The 21,286-nt window shown below is 47.9% G+C and overlaps 1 protein-coding gene across 16 annotated transcripts in view; it reads left to right on the top strand.

Moving 5' to 3' along the window:
* Positions 1–351: 351 nt before the first annotated feature.
* The window catches only part of NFRKB (nuclear factor related to kappaB binding protein), a 38,491-nt gene continuing 17,556 nt past the window's right edge, over positions 352–21,286 (top strand). For 8 of the 16 annotated variants that reach the window (XM_084976616.1, XM_084976614.1, XM_084976615.1 and 5 more), the window contains exons 1-12: positions 352–423; positions 3,159–3,313; positions 6,486–6,687; positions 13,177–13,304; positions 14,171–14,345; positions 14,896–14,997; positions 15,870–15,943; positions 16,706–16,790; positions 17,135–17,315; positions 17,524–17,632; positions 17,866–17,992; positions 18,240–18,305. In XM_084976616.1, coding sequence (XP_084832742.1) covers positions 3,179–3,313; positions 6,486–6,687; positions 13,177–13,304; positions 14,171–14,345; positions 14,896–14,997; positions 15,870–15,943; positions 16,706–16,790; positions 17,135–17,315; positions 17,524–17,632; positions 17,866–17,992; positions 18,240–18,305 — 1,384 coding nt within the window. In that variant the 5' untranslated portion in view covers positions 352–423; positions 3,159–3,178. Of the gene's footprint in view, positions 424–3,158; positions 3,314–6,485; positions 6,688–13,176; positions 13,305–14,170; positions 14,346–14,859; positions 14,998–15,869; positions 15,944–16,705; positions 16,791–17,134; positions 17,316–17,523; positions 17,633–17,865; positions 17,993–18,239; positions 18,306–21,286 lie in introns of all 16 variants that reach the window. The other 8 variants (XM_084976610.1, XM_084976607.1, XM_084976609.1 and 5 more) reach the window with 1 other exon arrangement.

The raw sequence follows: 21,286 nt of genomic DNA, 5'->3' as shown, positions 1-21,286 counted from the left end.
ATGAAAAGTGCTCTGCATAGTTCCTGGAGCAGGGTATGCGCTCTGCAAACGTTAGCTAATAAAACTGCATTCATTCACTCACGGGCTCCGGAACCTCAATTCGGGAGGTAAGACACTAGAACCTCAATTCGGGAGGTAAGACACTAGAAGCTTCTAAACTAGGGAAGTCCAACCAGCAAAGCTCAAGCCGAAGTGCCACGCCCAGCAGCTAGGGCTCGAGGAGCTCCAGGCTTCGCCCTGCCCCGCCCCGCCCCGCCCCGCCCCGCCCCCGGCGCTTCGAGGCCCCGCCTAGCGCAGCCCCGCCCCTTCCGCCGCCTGAGCCCGGAGCGTGCACGCACCGAGACGCCTTGCGGGAGCGAGCGCGTCCGGGAGCCCGCGGGCCGAGAAACGCAGCGGGTCTGGAGACCCGCGCCCGCGGCGCAGGTGAGGGCAGGCCAGGGGCGGCGAAAGGGTTAAAGTGTTGCCGGGGAGCGGAAAGAGGGAGCGGACGGCTGGGTCTCCGAGGGTCGCTGCTCCTGTGGGCACCGGGCAGGGGAGCGGGCGTGTATGGGAGCCGGGCGGCCCGGGTAGGTGGGGGTTAGGGTTAGGCACGGCGTGGGGGAGGGGTCGTGGCAGCGGAGGTGCACTTTGGGGGGGCGGGACCCGTGCCTTGGGCTGGAGCGGAGCCGCTAGGGAGGGTTTGCAGCAGGGGCCACGGATTTGGAGTGGGCGGTTGCTCCGGAAGCAGCCTAGGGTTTAGCGTCTGTATTGGGGAGGATTCTGGAGGGAAGGTTGTCCGAGGTGCAGAGTCCTTCCTGGTCTAGTAGAGAGCTCCAGGAGCCCACAAGACTTAGAAATCCTTGGCTTCCGGGGTTCCAACCCTTTGGCAGCTGCCTGCTTTTTGTATTTTGAGATTCTCTTCAGAATAGTACCGGGGCAAAGGTTGCCACTCGATTAGAGTAAATTTAGCTACCCATTCACCGTAATTGAAGAAACTTGTGAACAAGTGTGAAACAGGTGAACCTCCTAAGAGTCAGAACACTGCTTTGCAGCTGTTAGCCTGTTCTTTGCCAGTTCTCTTAAGAGGACTTTATTCTGAGCGTTAGGTTGCATCTACATTTTGTTTCTTTTCAAAAGTTTTATGAACGTTGATGCCATGTGCTCTTCTCACCTGCTTCAGTTATTTAGGCACCAGGAGTGTTAGTTCACCAAGAGCTGAAGGGTACTGGGCACAGTTAATTGGAGACCACACAGCTGCTTTGAACACTGTCTTTCCACCGCATCTTTACATAGATAGATCTGGCATCATCTCTTCCAGATATCTTGAACTAGTTAGTGGAAAGGTGCTTATTTTAGCAGTAGTATTACAAGTCTGCTCCTTATCACTAGAGAGCTTCAGAGTGAGAAGTCATTACATGACTACATGAAGTTATATAAATGCATCCATCTGGAGATTATTCATTTCAGGATTCCAGGATTGGAAATAACAGGGAAGAGGACCTCACCCAACTCCCCTTCATCTTATAGATAAGGAACTTGATAGCCAGTCAGTTAAGATTTGCCCAGAGTCATTGAGATTAGGCTAGAAGTTTGGTATTTAACTGTTAAATCTATCTTTTTCTTTCCATTTGGTAGGAATCAGAGCTAGAGAATGGATTTAGCAGATGTTTGTAGAGTGATTGAGTTCAGCCTGCCTATGGGCTTGTTAACTTGTTCACTCCTGTGACCTCAGCTTTGCACCTGATTCCATCCATCATCAGTCTTATGATGAAAGAAAAAGTTTCCCACATACTTTTCTAAAGGTAGCCAGCAGTGTTCAGTTATTACTGGAAGGAGAAAAATAGTATTATATTTACATGGTTATAAATATCAGCCCGACCAGCTGAAGGAGGCTTGGGCACTGACTTTGCTGGCTGTCCTGGTCAGGTGTGTGGAGACTCTAGAGTTTGTATGGACTAGTAAAGTCATGTTAAGATACTTCTTTTTCCTGATTTAAATTGACAGTTTATCCAGGGGTTTGCAATCGTGGGTTTTTCAGTTGTACCTCTGGGGTTGGGCAAGTTTCTTATCTACTTTGATCCTAGGTTTTAGTATCTGTAGAATAGATGTAATAACCCTATATTGCACACTTGTAAGAATTAAATGAAGTATATGGAAGGCCTGGCACTTAATAGGCCCTCATTAAATAACTTAGTGTTACTGTCTGAACTTTACTAGTCTATGTGGATTTTCGGTGAATTCTCTTTGGTGAAGGAACAACAAAAATTAATTGCTTAAAAAGGACCCCAACAGGAGTTCCCAGTGTGGCGCAGTGGTTAACGAATCCGACTAGGAACCATGAGGTTGTGGGTTTGGTCCCTGCCCTTGCTCAGTGAGGTAACGATCTGGCGTTGCCGTGAGCTGTGGTGTAGGTTGCAGACGTGGCTTGGATCCTGCATTGCTGTGGCTCTGGTGTAGGCCGGTGGCTGTGGCTCCGATTCGACCCCTAGCCTGGGAACCTCCATATGCTGCAGGGGCGGCCCAAGAAATAGCAAAAAGACAAAAAACAAAACAAAACAAAACAACACCAAAACCCATCAATTAATACTAAATGAATTATGTTGTAATGAGAGATTATTGGCCTGGGAAGTCTAAGTTGTGGACTCTAGTAATTTAATCTTTGAGTCTAATTTTGCTCATGTGTTAAGTGAAGATATAAGAAATTCTATAAATTGGGGACTTAGAGTAATGACAGACCTCCTGGGTAAGATGTGAGATTCAGATGAGAATGTAGGGATTAAGGAGCTGTTTAGCTGTAGTTAGAGTGTAAAGATAAGGTATAAGAATACATTTGAGGGAGTTCCTGTTGTGGTTCAGTGGTTACAAACCTGACTAGTATCCATGAGCATTCAGGTTCGATCCCCAGCCTTGCTCAGTGTGTTAAGGATCTGGTGTTGCCACATGCAGCACAGGTTGAAGATGTAGCTCAGATCTGGTATGGCTGTGTATGGATTAGACCCCTAGCCTGGGAAGTTCCATATATGCTGCAGGTATAGCCCTAAAAAGCAGAAGAAAAAAAAAAAAGAATACATTCGAGATTGAATGTTTTCTGGGCCAGAGTATTTTGAGAAGGAGGCTTTGTGTCAACAGATCCCTGGAATTTCTGCCTGTCTCGTGGTCTGACGCATTTATTTGTCTAGGTTACTGTGGAGCATAAGCAATGGATTCCTTGGACCACATGCTGACGGATCCCTTGGAACTGGGCCCGTGTGGCGATGGACATGGCACTCGGATCATGGAGGACTGCCTCCTGGGGGGCACTAGGGTCAGCCTGCCTGAGGACCTTCTGGAGGATGTGAGTAGTGACATTGACACCCATCTTTTCCTTTCTAACCATTTTTCTCAACCTTTTCCACACTCTGCAGGCTTTCTGTTTGATTTTCTCCATTGCAGCCAGAGTGATTTCTGTCTCTCTTCTTTTTTGTCCGCTCCATGGCATATGGAGTTCCTGGGCCAGGAATCAGATCCGAGCTGCTGTTGCAACCTACACTCTAGGTGCACTCTTTTTTTTTTTTTTTTTTTTTTTTTTTTTTTTTTTTTAATTTTATTTTTTGCTATTTCTTGGGCCACTCACTCGGCATATGGAGGTTTCCAGGCTAGGGGTCGAATCGGAGCCGTAGCCACAGGCCTACGCCAGAGCCACAGCAATGCGGGATCTGAGCTGCGCCTTCGACCCACACCACAGCTCACAGCAATGCCAGATCGTTGCCCCACTGAGCAAGGGCAGGGACCGAACCCGCAACCTCATGGTTCCTAGTCGGATTTGTTAACCACTGCGCCACGACAGGAACTCCTAGGTGCACTCTTTTAACCCACTGTACTGGACCAGGGATCAGACCTGTGTCCTGGTGCTGCAGAGACACCTCTGATCTCGTTGTGCTGCAGCACGAACTCCTTTTTTTTAAAGTGCAAAGTCTATTTAATTTTCACATTACTGAAGAAAATTAAGCTACATTCTGCACGTTTAATAAAGTGTTAACCTGTTAATATATAAGCCATATTTTAACAAGATAATTTTTGGCAATTAACAAGAAGTTGCATATTTAAGGGCAGAATTGTGTATATCTTTACATTAATTCTAATGTTTTTACTCATGTTGTGAATCATGAAACAAAACCCAACTTTTTTCTTTTTTTGCGGGTCTTTTTAGGGCCATACTGGCAGCACATGGAGGTTCCCAGGCTTGAATTGGAACTGTAGCTGCTGGCCTACACCACAGCCACAGCAGCGCTGGATCCTTGACCCGCTGATTGAGGCCAGGGATTGAACCCACAACCTCATGGTTCCTAGTCGGATTCGTTAATCACTGAGCCACAACAGGAACTCCCAAAACCCACCATATTATCTCTTTTTATAAGGTAACCAATTTTCTGGTCAATTAATGCTATGTTCCCTGGAATGGCATTAACAGTGTGCTTTTGACCATTTTCAGAGGCAGGCTGTGTAGTCATTAAGGTGGCTACCATTTACTAAGTGCTTATGTGCAAGGCACTAGGTATGCCGAGACATGTTTATTTATCTTGTTTATTTTGCCTTAGTTCAAACATAGGAACTATGTTTCATATAATTCATATACGTTTGAACTGTGGCAAACATAGTTTTGCCATAATTCAGAGAATGTAGAGTATCATGGCGAACATCTGTGCATCATTTAGTTTTGGGAGATAATTTAGTCATATAGGGTTCAGATATTTTTTCATAACTTGTCAGAAATTGTAGATAAAATTAAAGTCACTGGAGTTCCCGTCGTGGCTTAGCGGAAATTGAGTCTGAATAGGAACCATGAGGTTGTGGGTTCGATCCCTGGCCTCACTCAGTGTTAAGGATCCGGCGTTGTCATGAGCTGTGGTGTAGGTCGCAGACGCGGCTCGGATCCCGCATTGCTGTGGCTCTGGCGTAGGCCGGCAGCTACAGCTCTGATTGGATCCCTAGCCTGGAAACCTCTGTATGCTGTGGGAACGGCCCCAGAAATGGCAAAAAGACAAAAAAAAAAAAAAAGAAGAAATGGCTGTGTATCTTTCCTATCCATGTTTTCTTTGCACACACTTTCAAGCAAGTGACTTTCTGCCATTCATTTAGTCAGCAAATACTTGTTTTATTTAAGTGTCTACTTGATGCCAGATGCTACAATGCCGGGAATAACGTGATGTGCAGAAATGGGTTTGCTGGGGAAGATCTTGGACAGAGAGCAGGAGGTGCTTTGGAGCATGCGTGTTGAGACACCTGGCAGGTGGTTGGGTTTCTGGGTCATCTCCTGCATAAACCCACCAGTGGCTCCCCATTGTCCTTATGATAGAGTCACAAGTATTGAATGTGCTTAGAGATTCCTTGCTCCTTTCTTGACTGCCTGCTGCTTCCCCTTTCCCCCCCTGTCCTTGATCCAGTCAAACTCTTTTTAATTAAAAAGTGAAAGGGGAGTTCCTGCTATGGCACAGTGGGTTAAGAACCTGACTACAGTGGCCTGGGTTCGACCCCTGGCCTGGCTCAGTGGGTTAAAAGATCGGCATTGCCACAGCTGTGGTAGGACGAAGCTGCAGCTCAGATTCAGTCCCTAGCCTGGGAACTTCCATATGCCGTGTGTTCTGCCACATGCACACAAAAAAGTGAAAGGTATCAGACATAAGAATGTAAAAAATACATATATTTACAGTTTAAGCAATGATAAAATATCCATGTAACCCCTACTTTGGTTAAGAAGAAAGTTGCCAGTACCATTCAAGCCCTTGTACCTTTCCCCATCTCCTCCCCCTACACTCCCCCCACAGGTAACTGCTGTCTTTTGTATTAATTATTCTTTTGTTTTTATGGGGTTTGCTCTGTGGTATTTTTTTTTTTCCCCTTTATAGGTCTGCACCTGTGGCATATGGAGGTTCCCAGGCTAGGGGTCGAATGAGAGCAACAACTGCTGGCCTATGCCACAGCCACAGCAAGCGGGATCTCAGCCACATCTGTGACCTACATCATAGCTCACATCAGCGCTGGGTCCTTAACCCACTGAGCAAGTCCAGGGATCGAACCTGCATCCTCATGAAGACTAGTTGGGTTCATAACCTGCTGAGCCACAGTGGGAACTCCCCATGTTGACTCTCCTGCCACTCATTCTCAGCTGAGCCTGGATGTCCACCATCATAATAGCCCTTGTTGGCAGAAGTGGTTTCCAAACGGAATTCTCTCTTCTGAGCTCATTTCCTCTGAATAATGCTTTAATGTTGGGTATAAGATTGTGGCTTTTATGTAATCTCTCCCAATCTCTCAAGTTTTTAGAAGTGAGGAAAGATCAGTGGAATTTTTAAAACTCACCTGTTTAAAAAATGAGTAAAGATCATTTTATGTTTGTTTAAAAAATGTAAAAACTTAGATGTAGTGATGGTGGCACAACATGTCTTTTACCATTTCATGCACAGAATACTTTTAAGAACATCATTTCTTTCTTGTTCGCTTTCCTCCTGCTCTTCTTGATTCTCTAGCCCGAGATATTCTTTGATGTAGTCAGCCTCTCAACGTGGCAGGAAGTACTGAGTGACTCCCAGCGTGAGCACCTCCAGCAGTTCCTGCCCCACTTTCCTGAAGACAGTATCCAGCAGCAAAGTCAGCTCATCCTCGCCCTCTTCAGCGGGGAGAACTTCCGCTTTGGAAATCCTCTGCACATTGCCCAGAAGCTTTTCCGAGGTATGTGGCCGGGTGTTCTGGGTCTGAGGGGGTGGAGGATGGGAACACACCCACTTGTGTGCCTCCTCCTGCGTTTTATTCTGTCTGCTGTTACATACAGACGCTGACTCGGTTTCATGCGACTTTGCTGCCTAGGCTGTTCTTTTAGTAAAAAGTTTCAGGAGTTCCTGGTGGTGGCTCAATGGTAACAGACCCGACTGGTACCCATGAGGATGCAGGTTCGATCCCTGACCTCGCTTAGTGGGCTAAGTATGTGACATTGACGTGGCATTGCTGTGGTATAAGTCATAGATGCAGCTTGGATCTGGCATTGCTGTAGCTGTGGTGTAGGCTGGCAGCTGCAGCTCTGATTGAACTCCTAGCCGGGACTTTGCATATGCCGCATGTACCTCCCTAAAAAGAAAAGAAAAAAAAATTCAGAGTTCCCTTGTGGTGCAGTGGGTTAAGGGTCTGGTGTTGTCACTGCTATGGTGTGGGCTGCTGCCATGGGTTCAGTCCCTGGCCCAGGAACTTCCATATGCCATGGGGAAAAAAATTTCTTTTGACTTACATAGAGCATATAAGTCATTGTTTTGCTTATTGATTTGTTATAATAACTCATCTGTGTAAGCACCACCCCAATCAAGAGGTAAAACATTATTAACTTCTTAGCGGCACCCTTTATGACTAGCCATCAGAAATCATTAAAAACAGCTTACCATTTGCTTTATCACATGTACGTATATGTATAATGCACATACACTGTTTCTGCAGAAAACCTGACACTTAATCACCAAGCACTTCAGCATGTGTGTATCTCTTAACAAAGACGTCTTTCTGCATAATCACAGTCTTAGATCATCATACCCAGGAAGCTCTGAATTGAACAAATAACATCATAGAATATTCCATATTCAGGTTTTTCTCAGTTGTTCCCAAGTGTCCTTTATGGTTGACTTTGAAATCCAGGATCCCCTCAAGGTTCATGCATTGTGTTTGGAACTCCTGTCTCTTAGCTCCCTGAATCTCTGGCCCTCTGTCTTTTTTTACCTTGTCTTTCAAAATTCTGACATTTGTGAGAGGCCGGGACACTTGAATTGTAAAATGTCCTGCTTTCCGGGAAATTATTTTCTTGCTTCCTCACAGTTAACTTGGGTTAAACATTTTGCCCAGAATAGGAGACGGGAAGTGTCATTTTTTTCCCTGCTCACACCTCAGGGCTCGTGACATTGTTGGTAACAGTGCGTTTGATCACTTGGTTATGTGGTGTCTGCCAGACCTCCTGGCTGTAAGGGTACCTTTTTTTCCTTATAACTTTATTTATTTTTTTTGGTTTCGTATGTGGCATATGGAAGTTCCTGGGTCAGGGATTGAATCCCAGCTGCAGCTGAGACCTACACCACAGCTGTGGCAATGCCAGATCCTTGACCCACTGTGCCAGGTTAGAGATTGAACCCGTACCTCTGTATGACCCAAGCTGCTGCAGTCAGATTCTTAACCCACTCTGCCACATTGGAAGCTCCCTTATAATTAAGAAGCAATCTGTAAGGTGATACTTGGGGACCATATGATAATCTCATTTCCCAAAAGCCTCCCCCCTTTTTTCCTTGAAGAGCAAGAATGTTTTCTTACGTAACCAGAAGTGGCATATGAAAGTTCCTAGTTTAGGTGCGAATTGGAGCTTATAGCTGCCAGCCTATGCCACAGCCACAGCCATGCCAGATCTGAGCTGCGTTTTCGACCTACACCACAGCTCACATCGATGCCGGATCCTTAACCCACTGAGCGAGGCCAGGGATCGAACTCACAACCTCATGGTTCCTAGTCGGATTTGTTTCCATTGTGCCACAACGGGAGCTCCTGTGAATAGTCACCTTTGCCTTAGGTTCCGAGTGCCTGTCAAGCTCCCTGCCTCCTGTTTGCTACAGGACGGGATTGTCATCATGCTCCCCAGCTTGCTATGTCCGTCCATCCTGATCTTCTTTACTTGTCTCAGAGGAAGGATTTTTTTCCTTCTGTTTAAGGTTAACCTCTGCTCTTGATCCTTTCATCTTCTACGTCCTCTGGGACCTCGTGTCTCAGTGAACTGTTCGGTGGGGCGTATTCACGCCACTAGTTCTTTTTCAGCCTGTAGATGTGATCAAGGGTCTCGTACTAAGAACGTCCTTAACCATCTATTCCTTTCCTCATCATCTGTCATTTTTCTTTTTCTCTGAACTTCTTGAAAGACATCCATAGCCGTCTTCCCCTTGTGGCTCTTTCCTATTACCTCATGGAGATTGCGCCTGCTAACACCTTCAAGGGTGGTTTTTTTGTTTTTTTGTTTTTGTCTTTTTAGGGCCACACTTGTGGCATGTGGACGTTCCTAGGGTAGGGGTCGAATCAGAGCTGCAGCTGCTGGCCTACACCACAGCCACAGCAATGCCAGATCTGAGCCAAATCTGTGACCTACACCACAGTTCACAGCAACACCAGATCCTTAACCCACTGAGTGAGGCCTGGGATCGAACCCACATCCTCATGGATGCTAGTCGGGTTTGTTACTGCTGAGCCACAAAGGGAACTCCCACCTTCAACTTTTTAAACTTCAAATGTACAGAAAAATGTTAGAAGAATTTATAATAGATCCCCACATATGCCTCACCAGGTTCACCAAACTATTAACATTTTGCCACATTTATTTTCTTGTCATTTTTTATTATCACCACTGTTACCGTATTTGCCAAACCATTTGAGAGTATTGCAGACATAAGGCTCCTAATTTTTCAGTATTCATCTCTGAAGAGCAAGAATGTTCTCTTACGTAACCAGAAATGATCAAATTCAGGAATATAGAAAATAGATTTTCTGTATGTACTTTCTGTTATTCAGCATAAAATTTAATGTTGATATTTTGCTATCTATATTGTCATCCATATTCCTGTTTTGCTAGCTGTTCCAGTGGTCATTTTTTTTTTCTCTGCTCCATCCTTTTCATTGAACGTGTAATTTGCAAACCAGCAGATGCTTTTTAGTTCTCTTTGTCTGCAATTTGATGCCGTCTTGATCTTGAGGTCCCTGCTTTGCATTAGTGGCCCACCCCACACCCCACCCTGTGCTGAGCCCCCAACCTGTGCTGAGCCCGTGCCTGCTCACGTCCGGCCTCTGCCCTGCTGCATGGCCCGCTCTCCCTCCCTACTGGCCTGCCCTCACCCACCAGCTCTTCAGCAGCGACTCTTGCCAGGTCTGGTCCAGCCTCCACCTCCACATAGCAACCAGCGTGCTCATCTCAAAATTTCACTTTTCAGAGTATTTACCAATCACCTTCACTTGGAGTAAAAAACATAGCCTAGGAGTTTCCGTAGTGGTTCAGTGGTTAATGAATCCAGCTAGGAACCATGAGGTTGTGGGTTCGATCCCTGACCTCACTCAGTGGGTTAAGGATCCTGTGTTGCCATGAGTTGTGGTGTAGGTCACAGATGTGGCTTGGATCCCGCATTGCTGTGGCTCTTGCGTAGGCTGGCGGCTACAGCTCCGATTAGACCCCTAGCCTGGGAACCTCCATATGCCGCAGGTGCGGCCCTAGAAAAGACAACAAAACAAAAACAAAAAACACAGCCTACAAGGCTCTGTTGTCCCCTTCTTCCACCTCACCTGGTGCTGCAGTTTCCTTTTCCACTGCTCTCTGGCCCAGCAAGGCCAGTAGAAATACCACATGAGCCACATGTTCAATGAAAGAATTTCCTGAGGCTGCATTAAGAATAGTAAAAGCAATTAAATTAATTTTAATACTGTATTTTCTTCGATATACTCAAAGCATTATTTTAATAGAGGCAGTGGCTGTCAGATGGCTGTCAAAAAGTGTGGGAAATTAAAGATTAAAGGAAAGGTAACTTAGAGAAGTGCAGAGCCAAATAAGTAGACTGTTCATCCAGTTTCTATTTATCAGCATCAGTAGCATTTAACTCTTGTTGCTTTTCTTGAAGGTCAAATTTCCTGTTTCCTCACCATAGACAGTATAACACGGTGGTTAAGAGCTTGGGCTCTGGAGCTGGACTTCTGGTGTTCAGACCTGATTTTGCCTTTGATTAAGCGTGTGACCCTAGGCAAGTTATTTAGTTTCTCTATGCCTCAGGCTCTTCATCTGTAGAATGAGGCTGTAGCAGTACCTTCCTTTTATGGGGGTTTGTGAAGATGAAGTGGAAAGTTAATATATGCAAGACCTTTATATGGTGGCAGTTACATGTCAGGTACTGTTCTAAGTGTTTGCTGTTATCAGTTACCTTGGAGTGTCAAAAAGAAAGAAGGAACATCATGTACTTGGATGCCTTAATTTTCGCTCTCAGAGATTAGCTTCTCCATCTTTCCCCTCAGTTCTCATTGTAGCCCGCCTGCTCACATCTCATTTTCCAGAACAGACCTCTCTCTTCCTATCGCCCGTGATGGTACCACTTGCTCATGTCCAGTTATCTAGGTGCTGCGCTCAGTTGACCTCTCCATTGCTCCCCTTCCACCCCAGCATCCAGACTGTCAGTAGGTCTAACTGTTGTCCTTTGAGATACATCTCAAGTCTCTCTACTTCCCTTCACTTAATCACTGTTTACTAATCAGCCAGGATGTGCCAGATATTCTTCAAGGTTCTGGAGGTAAGTCACGATCTTACTTTCTAGTGGCCAGCAGTGGGGAGACTCAGACGACAGCCAAGGGAGCGTTTGTTGGTGTTCAGCACTGCAAAGAGTGAGGAAGGGCCGTGGGACTGGGGGTGAGGGGAAGGAGCTGTTTCAGACCTGGTGGCTGGGTGAGGCTTCTGTGATGAGGTGCTTAGTTGGAAGCATTACAGGCAGCGGGAACTTCAGTACGAAGGTCTTGTGAGGTAGGGTCTGCTCAGGAAACAGCCAATGGGGCTCGGGGGATTGATGATGAAGGGCCCCGAGGGCCTCATTTTACCCTCAGTGTGGAGGGAAGAAGTTGGAGTAGCCCACTGTCCTCACTAGACCACTACAGTGGTTTTCTGTCTCTGTGCTCTTGGCTGAGTCATTCTCCTGTTTGAAACCCTTCAGATGGTTTCCATTTGCTCAGGATAAAGGCCCAGACTACAGGCTGTGACCTACAGGTTCTGTGTGCTGTGACCTCTGCCCAACTCCCAGATCATCTTGTGCCATTGCTTGGCTCACCCGCTGCTTGGCCCATCTCACTTCTCAGCTCACCCCACTGGGCTTTCATCCTACTGACATTTCAGGTGTTGGAATGTGCCACATTCTTCCTTGCTTCAGGGCCTACCTTGGCACATGCTGTTTCTTCTGCCTTTTCTTCGTTTTTACTTATTTTAAAAATTCCTACTTAATTTCCTTACCAATTTTTAATTTTGAAAGATTTTCTCTTTCGTTTTCTTTTCATGGCTACCGCACCTGCAGCATATGGAACTTCCCAGGCCAGGGGTCAAATTGGAGCTGCAGCTGTCAGCCTACACCACAGCCACGGCAACACCAGATCTGAGCCGCATCTGTGATCTGTGTCCCAACTTGCACCAATGCCAGATCCTTAGCCCACTGAGCAAGGCCAGGGATCAAACCTGCATCCTCATGGATACTATGTTGGGTTCTTAACCTGCTGAGGTACAATGAGAACTGAAATTTTTTAAACATAGAGAAGTTGGGGGAGTTCCATTTGTGGCTCATCAATGATGAACCTGAAAAGTATCCATGAGGATTCAGGTTTGATCCCTGGCCTTGCTCAGTGGGTTGAGGATCTGGTTTTGCCATAAGCTGTGGCTCGGCTCAGATCTGGAATTGCTGTGGCTGTGGCAGCTACAGCTCTGATTCGACCCCTAGCCTGGGAACTCCTATATGCCTTCAGTGTGGCCCTAAAAAGACGCCCAAAAAAATTAATTAAAAAAAAATTGGAAAACAGTACATACTGTGAACATCCATAAAACTTTCATCTCTGTTTATCACTTGTTATCGTTTTGCCACAGTTGCTTTAGTCAGACCTCATTTAATGTATCTTTATTTAGAGATCCCTTTTCTGATTTAACTCTTCTTGCCTTTTTTTTTTTTTGTTTTGTTTTGTTTTGTCTTTTTGCCATTTCTTGGACCAGCTCCCTCAGCATATGGAGGTTCAGGCTAGGGGTCGAATCGGAGCTGTAGCCACCAGCCTACGCCAGAGCCACAGCAATGCGGGATCCGAGCCACGTCTGCAACCTACACCACAGCTCACGGCAACGCCAGATCGTTACCTCACTGAGCAAGGGCAGGGACCAAACCCACAACCTCATGGTTCCTAGTCAGATTCGTTCACCACCGCGTCACTACGGGAACTCCTCTTCTTGCCTTTTACAGTTGTTTCAGGTGAGTTGCCTCACAGCACTTAAGAGAGTAGAGTACCAGTTACCTGCTGGCTGGTCTGGTTTCTGTCTCTGCCCCTGGACTGCAGGCTCTCTTTCCCCCACAGTGTCTTCCACTCAGTGCAGAGTTTAACCACCTTCCTAACTGTCCTAGGCTGATGTACCCGTGCTGTGCCTGTTCTTTGCAGATGGACATTTCAACCCGGAGGTGGTCAAGTACCGGCAGCTGTGCTTCAAGTCGCAGTACAAGCGCTACCTCAGCTCCCAGCAGCAGTACTTCCACCGGCTGCTGAAGCAGATCCTGGCCTCCCGGAATGTAAGTGCAGCCAGGAACCGGGTGGGTTCAGGGGCAAAAACAGAAGGTCCCACTAAGGAAACAAGCTACGAGTTAAGCCCAGACACAACTAAGTGTATCTTTCTTTCTTATGATACGTTTTAAGATGTTCCCTGATTTCAGAGATGCTAGAACAGGGGGGAAAAAGAAAAGAACACATCATAAAATTGGTGAAAAAGAAGTGGCTTTCAGATCCATGGTGGGTTGTGAAGGAGAAGCCGGTTGCCCTAAAGTTGATGTGCACGTGCCTTTCGGGTCTGAATCAGCTTTAGATTCTTTGAGGCCAAGTTGTTCTGGCCTTAATGGTCCTTTAAGTTTTGGTTTGGAAATATTTGGGTGTCTGGTGTAAGGTTTTTTTTTTTTTTTTTTTTTTATGCTTTGCTTTGCTTTTTAGGGCCACACCTGCGGCATACAGAGGTTCCCAGGCTAGGAGTCCAATTGGGGCTATAGCTGCCGGTCTACACCACAGCCACAGCAACGCCAGATCAGAGGCGCATCTTTGACCCATGCCACAGCTCATGGCAACGCTGGATTCTTAACCCACTGGGCGAGGCCAGGGATCAAACCCACGTCCTCATGGATCCTAGTTGGGTTCGTTAACCACAGAGCCACGAAGGGAACTTCTGTTGTAAGTATTTATTCTCGGTGGAGCAGTGCAACACTCAGAACTAGGATTTTTTTTGTCATAATCAACATAGGCCCCTTTTATTCATGTCTAGGCATCTTCTTTGTGATCCGGAGGGAGGGAATTGAGCTTGTTAAACAGTGAAGAGAAGAGAGTGTAGACCTGGAGAATGTGGCAGAACAGGCTTTGAATGAGGCCCTGCACCCCATCCCGTCTCTTCTAGGACCTCCTGGAGATGGCCCGGCGGAGTGGTCCTGCCTTCCCCTCCAGGCAGAAGCGGCCCTCACCATCCCGCACCCCTGAGGAGCGGGAGTGGCGGACCCAGCAGCGCTACTTGAAGGTCCTGCGGGAGGTGAAGGAGGAATGTGGGGACACAGCCTTGTCGTCTGATGAGGAAGGTGCGTGTCCTCGAGCTCCTGGGGGCTGAGCGTTGATCTGCATCACCAGCTGTTTGGTTGGAGCCAGTGGTGGCCATTCTCTCCCAGTAGGGCAGCCACCCCCATGGTCTGCCTGAGGTGGTGCTGTGGGACTCAGAGCCCCTGGTCCTCGGGCCCTGAGACTCTCCTCTTTAGGGGGTTGTGACTGCAGACTTTGCTGCCCCTGGTGCTTACTCACTGGTGTTCAGTGAGCCGAGCCCCCGTAGGCGAGGCAGGGCCCTCCCCGCAGGCTCTCTGGTCCTGTTGGCCGCTTGAGAGAGCTGCTTTTCCCCTACAGGACAGTAGTAGTGACTGCGGGCCTTGCAGTGCGACCCCACCACTCTGTTGAAGTCTCTCCTCCTGGAAGTGACCTAAGTGCTCCAGTCCATCTGGGGAAGGGTCAGGAAGGAATGGTGGAGCCTGCCTCCCACTTGTTGGCTTAGCCTTCTTGAACCCAAATGGCCACTTACCCAATCTCCCCTATTGGAGTCCACAGCCACGTTGGATTTACAAGAAAAATTTTCTTTTGAAGATCTCAGCTCATGGCTTCCGAGCTCTCCAGCACGCTCTCCTAGCCCTGCGGTGCCCCTGCGGGTGGTGCCCACGCTTGCCACCACCGACATGAAAACCGCAGGTGAGCACTGAGCTGGTCCCATGGACACTCAGGGGGTCTGTACGCGGGTGAGATACCCTGGGCCCTTCCTGCCAGGAGACAAAACAGTGTTCCTTAGAACCAGGAGATTGGAGAGGTTGTTTTTGGGTGGTTCCACTTTTTTACAAGTAGGTAAGTCTGCTGGCCTTCCTTTGTTTTGAAAATTTCCCTCCAGAGTGATCTGGAGCTAGCTTTAAGCTAGCTTAAGATAAATTCGGGAGTTCTCATCGTGATTTGGTGGTTAACAAATCCGACTAGGAACCATGAGGTTGCAGTTTTGATCCCTGGCCTTGCTGAGTAGGTTAAGGATCTGGCGTGCCCTGAGCTGTGGTGTAGGTCGCATCTGCGGCTCAGATCCGGCTTGGCTGTGGCGTAGGCCGGTGGCTACAGCTCTGATTGGACCCCTAGCCTGGGAACCTCCATATGTCGCGGGTGTGGCCCTAGAAAAAGACACACACAAAAAAGATAAATTCAGTCATTTATTTGTTTTGATAATTTAAGTCAAAATACTAAGGGACAATTCAGTATTAACAACAAAGGGGTAACCAGACCTGTAGCAATTTCTCAGCTTCTCTGTGAGAATACCTTTAATTGTTACAGGAATCAAAGAAGAATGTTGAGAAAGTTCTAGGTGTTTTAGGAGTAGCTTAGGTCATTATTATCCACCAAAGGACAGAAAAACTTCAGCGTTGAGCTGTGAGTGTTTCAAGGATGGTGCTTGTCGTATGCACCAGGGTCAGAAGGGAAACTCAGAAAATATCTTACTTTTGAATATTATGATGACCAGAAAGATGTGCATTTCAGCCTTGTGGGAGCGAATGACCGTCCACGTGGTTTGGTTCCTTTTCTCTCAGATAAAATAGAGCTGGGGGACAGTGACCTGAAGATAATGTTAAAGAAGCACCATGAGAAGCGGAAGCATCAGCCAGTAAGATCCGAGGGGGTTGGTCAGTAGGTTTTCCATTTGATCTCTCTGGATGGGGTATCCTGAGGAAGGTGCAGGGAGTCAGTACCTCCTTGTCCCACATCCTCTTTCCTGGTCCTTATTGGGGACATGAGTTGTGTGGGAGGCCCGTAAACACCAGAGATGTGTGACGAAGACAGCGCTTTGCCTCTGTAAGGGGTGCTTACTGATCTGGGCTTTAGGCCCACACCGTGAACAGGCTGCTGTGTGAAGCCTTCTGTCCGGTTAGCAGTGCGCAGAGAGCTTAGGGAGCTTGTCTTGCGCCTCACGGCCAGTAAGTGGCAGGGCCAAGCGGCAGAGCCTGTGCTTTCCCACTCCGTTCCTCTATCCTGCCAACTTGGGGTGACGCCAGCCAGGGCGCCCAGTGGAGGAACAAGGCAGAGTGGGGAGACATGGGGTCAGAACTGAGTTCTGTCTCTGTCTTTTCTACTTAAGATGCTGTTGGGCAAAGCCCTTAATTTCTCTGAACCCCATTTCAGTCTTTGGAAGGTATAGTAGCACTTAAGAAGACTGTTTGAAGGGCATAGAAAACAAGGACTTGAAAACAGCTTTGTAAACGCGCACATGGAAGGGGATCCTCCCCTGCCCTGTGATAAAGAGTCTTTGTCTCTGTGCCTTTTCTCAAGCACACCTGGCATCTAATTGTATTTGTTGGGTATGTCGGCACAATCACCAACAGTTTTAGCTCCTTTTTAGCACCAACAGATCTCTGACTATCACATCTAGGATCACCCGGACCTCTTGACGGGGGACCTGACTCTCAGTGACATCATGACACGAGTAAATGCCGGCAGGAAGGGCTCCCTCGCAGGTAAAGGACATCCTCTGTATGTGGCCATCAACTGACTGGTGGTAGATTACACAGGCCTGTCCATGTGGCAAAAGAAATGAAACTGTAGCAGCCTTCTTGATAATGACCTTTGTTTTCTTACTGCCTCTTAACGATTTATAGATAGGAAATATATAATCAGTATAATGGATCATTGACTTTAAATCACTCATTAGATTTGGTTTGGGAAAAGAAAAAGTATATGTCTCATTACTGAGATCTTTCTTTTACTGAAGGGCCTCGGGAAAATAATATGCAGATAAAACCCCTCATTTCCTGATGTAGAAACTGCAGTTCTGTGATTTGTGTTGCTTTTTTCCCCCCAGCCCTGTATGACTTGGCTGTCCTTAAAAAAAGAGTTAAAGAAAAAGAGGAAAAGAAGAAGAAGAAAATAAAAATGATCAAGTCAGAGGCAGAGGATCTGGCTGAACCGCTAAGTGGTACTGAAGGGCTCCCTCCGCTCTCACAGGCTCCATCTCCACTGGCCATACCTGCCATCAAGGAGGAGTAAGTGAGCAACAGGATTGGGCTCAGGGCTGCAGCCACTGCTGTGCTTGCTTTGAGCTGGGCCGGGCTGATCAGGGAGCCTTCTCAGGAAAGTGTGTGGTCCTTTGCTGAACATTTTTATGACTACTACGAGCTTTGGAAGGCCTAAAGCAACCTGGCAATGTGTTCTTGGTCTTTCAGTTGTTCTTAATTTATCTTCCCTCATTAGGCCTCTTGAAGACCTCAAGCCATGTCTTGGAATCAATGAAATATCTTCCAGCTTCTTCTCTCTTCTCCTGGAGATCTTGCTGCTAGAGGGGCAGGCTAGCCTTCCTATGGTAAGAGTTTTGGGAAAGTCAGGTGTACAGCAGAGCTTCAGACTGTAGAAATCTTTGTTGGTCTGTGGCTTGAGAAGCAGAACTCAGTTCTGCAGAACTCCCCTACAGCTCTGCATCTCACTTGCTTTGTGACTTGGGCAGGCTGGACAGAGATAGCCAGCTTGCCCCGGCACAGCCGTAGAATTGCCGGTGTGAAATGAAATCTGACTGGGTTCTGCTTTACTTCCCCTCAGCTAGAAGAGCGCGTTTTGGACTGGCAGTCATCACCTGCCAGCTCCCTCAATAGCTGGTTTTCTGCAGCCCCCAACTGGGCGGAGTTGGTGTTACCAGCCCTGCAGTATCTTGCTGGGGAAAGCCGTGGTAAGGTACTTTTTTTTTTTCTGTAGGGTCAGTGTTTCCCGCCCTTTGTCTAATAAATTCTCATAGTAAACTGCAGCTTTACTGGTGGGATCCGTTATGGCTTTGCATGAAGCCATGACTTGGCAGCCTCTGCTCCTGATCTGCCATGAACACACAGGCATTAATCTCAGAGCTCAGGGCTGTCAATTATTCTGAGTTTAGGACTCTGCAACTTGTGTGGCTTGTTCATGGGATCCGTTTCTTGCAGCTGTACCTTCCAGCTTCTCTCCTTTTGTTGAATTCAAAGAGAAGACCCAGCAATGGAAATTGCTTGGTGAGTAATGCATGTCAGCTTCCTGCTACAGTAGGTTTTCCTTCTCTCGTCTCCTCCCCTAAGCTTCTTGTGCCTTCCAGTCAGTGCAGGCCAGGAGAAATTTGGTTCCCAGGCTAGGGGTGGAATCAGAGCTGCAGCTGCTGACCGATTCCACAGCCACAGCAATTCCAGACCCGAGCCTTGTCTATGACCTACACCACAGGTCATAGCAACGCGGGATCCTTAACCCACTGGGCGAGGCCAGGGATCAAACCCGTGTCCTCATGGATGCTGGCCAGGTTTGTTACCACTGAGCCATAATGGGAACTCCCATATTAAAGCTTATTTTGCTCAGTAAGAGAATCCTTCAAGACCTCTTTGAGACCCTTGGGTCTGAGTTCACTGCCATGGGGTTTTAGTCAAGGTGGAGTTGCCCTTCTGTTCTGAAGCACTCTGGGGCTAATTTAAATCTATGGGGTAGTTTCCAGTAACACCTACATTTATGTCAATCATAATTATGGTTTCAGATTAACGTGTAACAATATGATTATTTTTCTTTCTTTTTTTTGGTCTTCTATTTTTTCAGGGCTGCACCGCAGCATATGGAGGTTCCCAGGCTAGGGGCTGAATTGGAGCTATAGCTGCTGGCCAGAGCCAGAGCCACAGGAACCACAGGATCTGAGCCTCGTCTGTGACTTACACTACAGCTCACAGTAGTGCCAAATCCTTAACCCACTGAGCGAGGCCAGGGATCGAACATGAGTCCTCATGGATGCTAGTTGGACTTTCCTTTCTGCTGAGCCATGACGGGATCTCCTGATTACTTTTCTTTCTTAAAACGGGCTTTGCTCTTGAGGATGATGTGTTGGGCAGCCCTGAGTAAAGCTATTTCTGAAGAGCAGCCTCTTATTGTTAGAAATTAGTAGACTTCCCCTTACTGTGTAAGTTGTGGTAGTATTGTATACCTGAAATAACTTGGAGAGTGTTACTTGGTGATGGAGATGAGGATTCAGTGTTGATTTCTTGTGGAAATGCACAAACCTTTCTCGACTCTTCAGTGGTCTGTGAAGAGAAATAGGGAAAGAAGATTGTGAAAGCAGTGGATTCTTTCATTCTTTACATTTATCCACCTCCTAGGTGTCAGGCACCGTCAAGTGCTGGGGGATATAATGTTTTTTTGTGAGTTAGTGTGCTCCCCTTGTGGGGTCTAAGGTTGGTTTGGGGAACAAATACTCAAGTGAAGTAACAGACGTGTGCATTCTGTAAGGGAGAGTTCTGGTGGGGCTGGACGTTTATTATGGGGCACTGGAGCCGTGTGTGGTCTGGGAGGTAATAACGACGAGTAGGGACCAGCTGGATGGGCGAAGGGGAAGCGCACTCCCCTGGAGGACCAGCGGGAGTCTGCGGTGCTGGAAAGGTGCAATTCAAGATCACACAAGCCTGCATGAGACGATGATACTCTGGACCTGGATAGAGACAACGGGTGAATTTGAGAAAGTTTTAGGTGGGAAAAGCCAGAGGACTTGGTATGGATCAGGTGTGGCACATGAAGGAAGAAGGCTGTCTGGGGTCACTTCTGCTAGATTAGTGCCTGGTGGACAGGGTCCTGCCATTGATGTGGGCAGCTGTGGAGGACGTCCAGGCTTGGGTGCGGGTGAGGGTGGTGAATTGAGTTTTGGACACGCCACCTTTGAGCTGCCTTGAGTTATTGGAGTGGAGACCTTGGATAGGCAGTGGCACGTGTGGGCTTTGGGTTCAGACCTGAGAGTCAGGGTAGAGTTGGTTGTAGGCACAGATGCCGTAATTGAAGCCAAAGGCGTAGCGAGAGGGTGCTAAGGAGGAAAGAGGGCCTCGGACTAAGCCTTGATCAGCTCTCAGGTGGAGGAGGCAGTGACTGCAGAGTCAGCAGGAAGCCGTGCAGTCTGAGGGTCAGGAGGTCGGGGGGGGGGGGAACGGGGGGGCGGGCTCCGTAGGCTAGATTGTCCCTAAAAGATTCAGTAGGATAAAGACCGGACAAGACATGGAAGAAATAATGATTCATTCCTCAGTGGGGTGATTGAGGGTTGAGGGCATTGGTGAGCTGAGGGCCACTTGTGAGACTGACTGCCTCTCTTCCCGCCTGCCTGGCTGGTGGTGGAAATCAGCCGGGGTTGGCAGGCGTAGTGGGATCGGATAATATGTCACAAGCTCGTGTCGCAGCTGCTCAGCTCCACTCCGTGCACAGCAGCCATGGACAGTACATCTAAAATGGCCGCAAAACCTGGTTTACAAAAGCAGTTTGCTGCCCTTCACGTACACCGTGAGGTCTGCACGTGCTGCCCATCAGGTAAACGTTTCCCAATCCCCCTGGTTAAAGAGACGGTGACTGTGGACAGTACTGTCAAGAAGTCTGGGATGGAGGGGGACTGGCAGCTAAGGAGGACTTTTTCTTAAAAACTGAGAGAGACTGAGTGTTGATGGAGAGGGAGGGCACAGGGACAGGAGGCAGAGGCCAAATCTCCCAAAGGGGATTCCTAGGGGCGGGCCGGGGGTGGCCTCCATCAGCAGGGGGAGGAGAGGATGGATGCGGGAGGGTGGGCTTTACTGCGGGAGGTGGGGAGCTTTGGTCTGATGGCTTTTCTGTGTGCAGTAAGGAGGTCCGCCATGAGTGGGAAGGGGGTTGAGGGTGTGGGGGCAGTCGTAGAGCAGGGGGACCACCTTGTCCAGAGAAGACGACACTCACGGGCAGCTTGAGGGCCAGCGGACACGGCTATCTGTCCACTCATAGAGGGGTTGTTTGCCTGTCCCTGGGCTTTTCCGCCCACAGCCAGCACCTACCCGAGTTGAAGCATGTAGGGAAGGTGGATAGTTTAGAATTTGAGTTTTGACCCATGTGAGTGATGCAGGAATAGAGGAGACGGGTGTCAGGGTATCACTGTGTCGGTGAGCGTGTTGTTGAGATGGTGGGTGTAGACTCTGAGCTGAGTTTGGGGGGGTTGTGAAGGAAGAGGGCTGATGGGACT

The sequence above is a fragment of the Sus scrofa genome, chromosome 9 (assembly GCF_054392235.1).
Source record: "Sus scrofa isolate SSC_HxYL_T2T_F1_AM1 chromosome 9, Sscrofa_HxYL_maternal_Yorkshire_Landrace_v2.0, whole genome shotgun sequence".
NCBI lineage: Eukaryota > Metazoa > Chordata > Mammalia > Artiodactyla > Suidae > Sus > Sus scrofa.
This window is presented reverse-complemented; position numbering and strand designations above follow the sequence as displayed.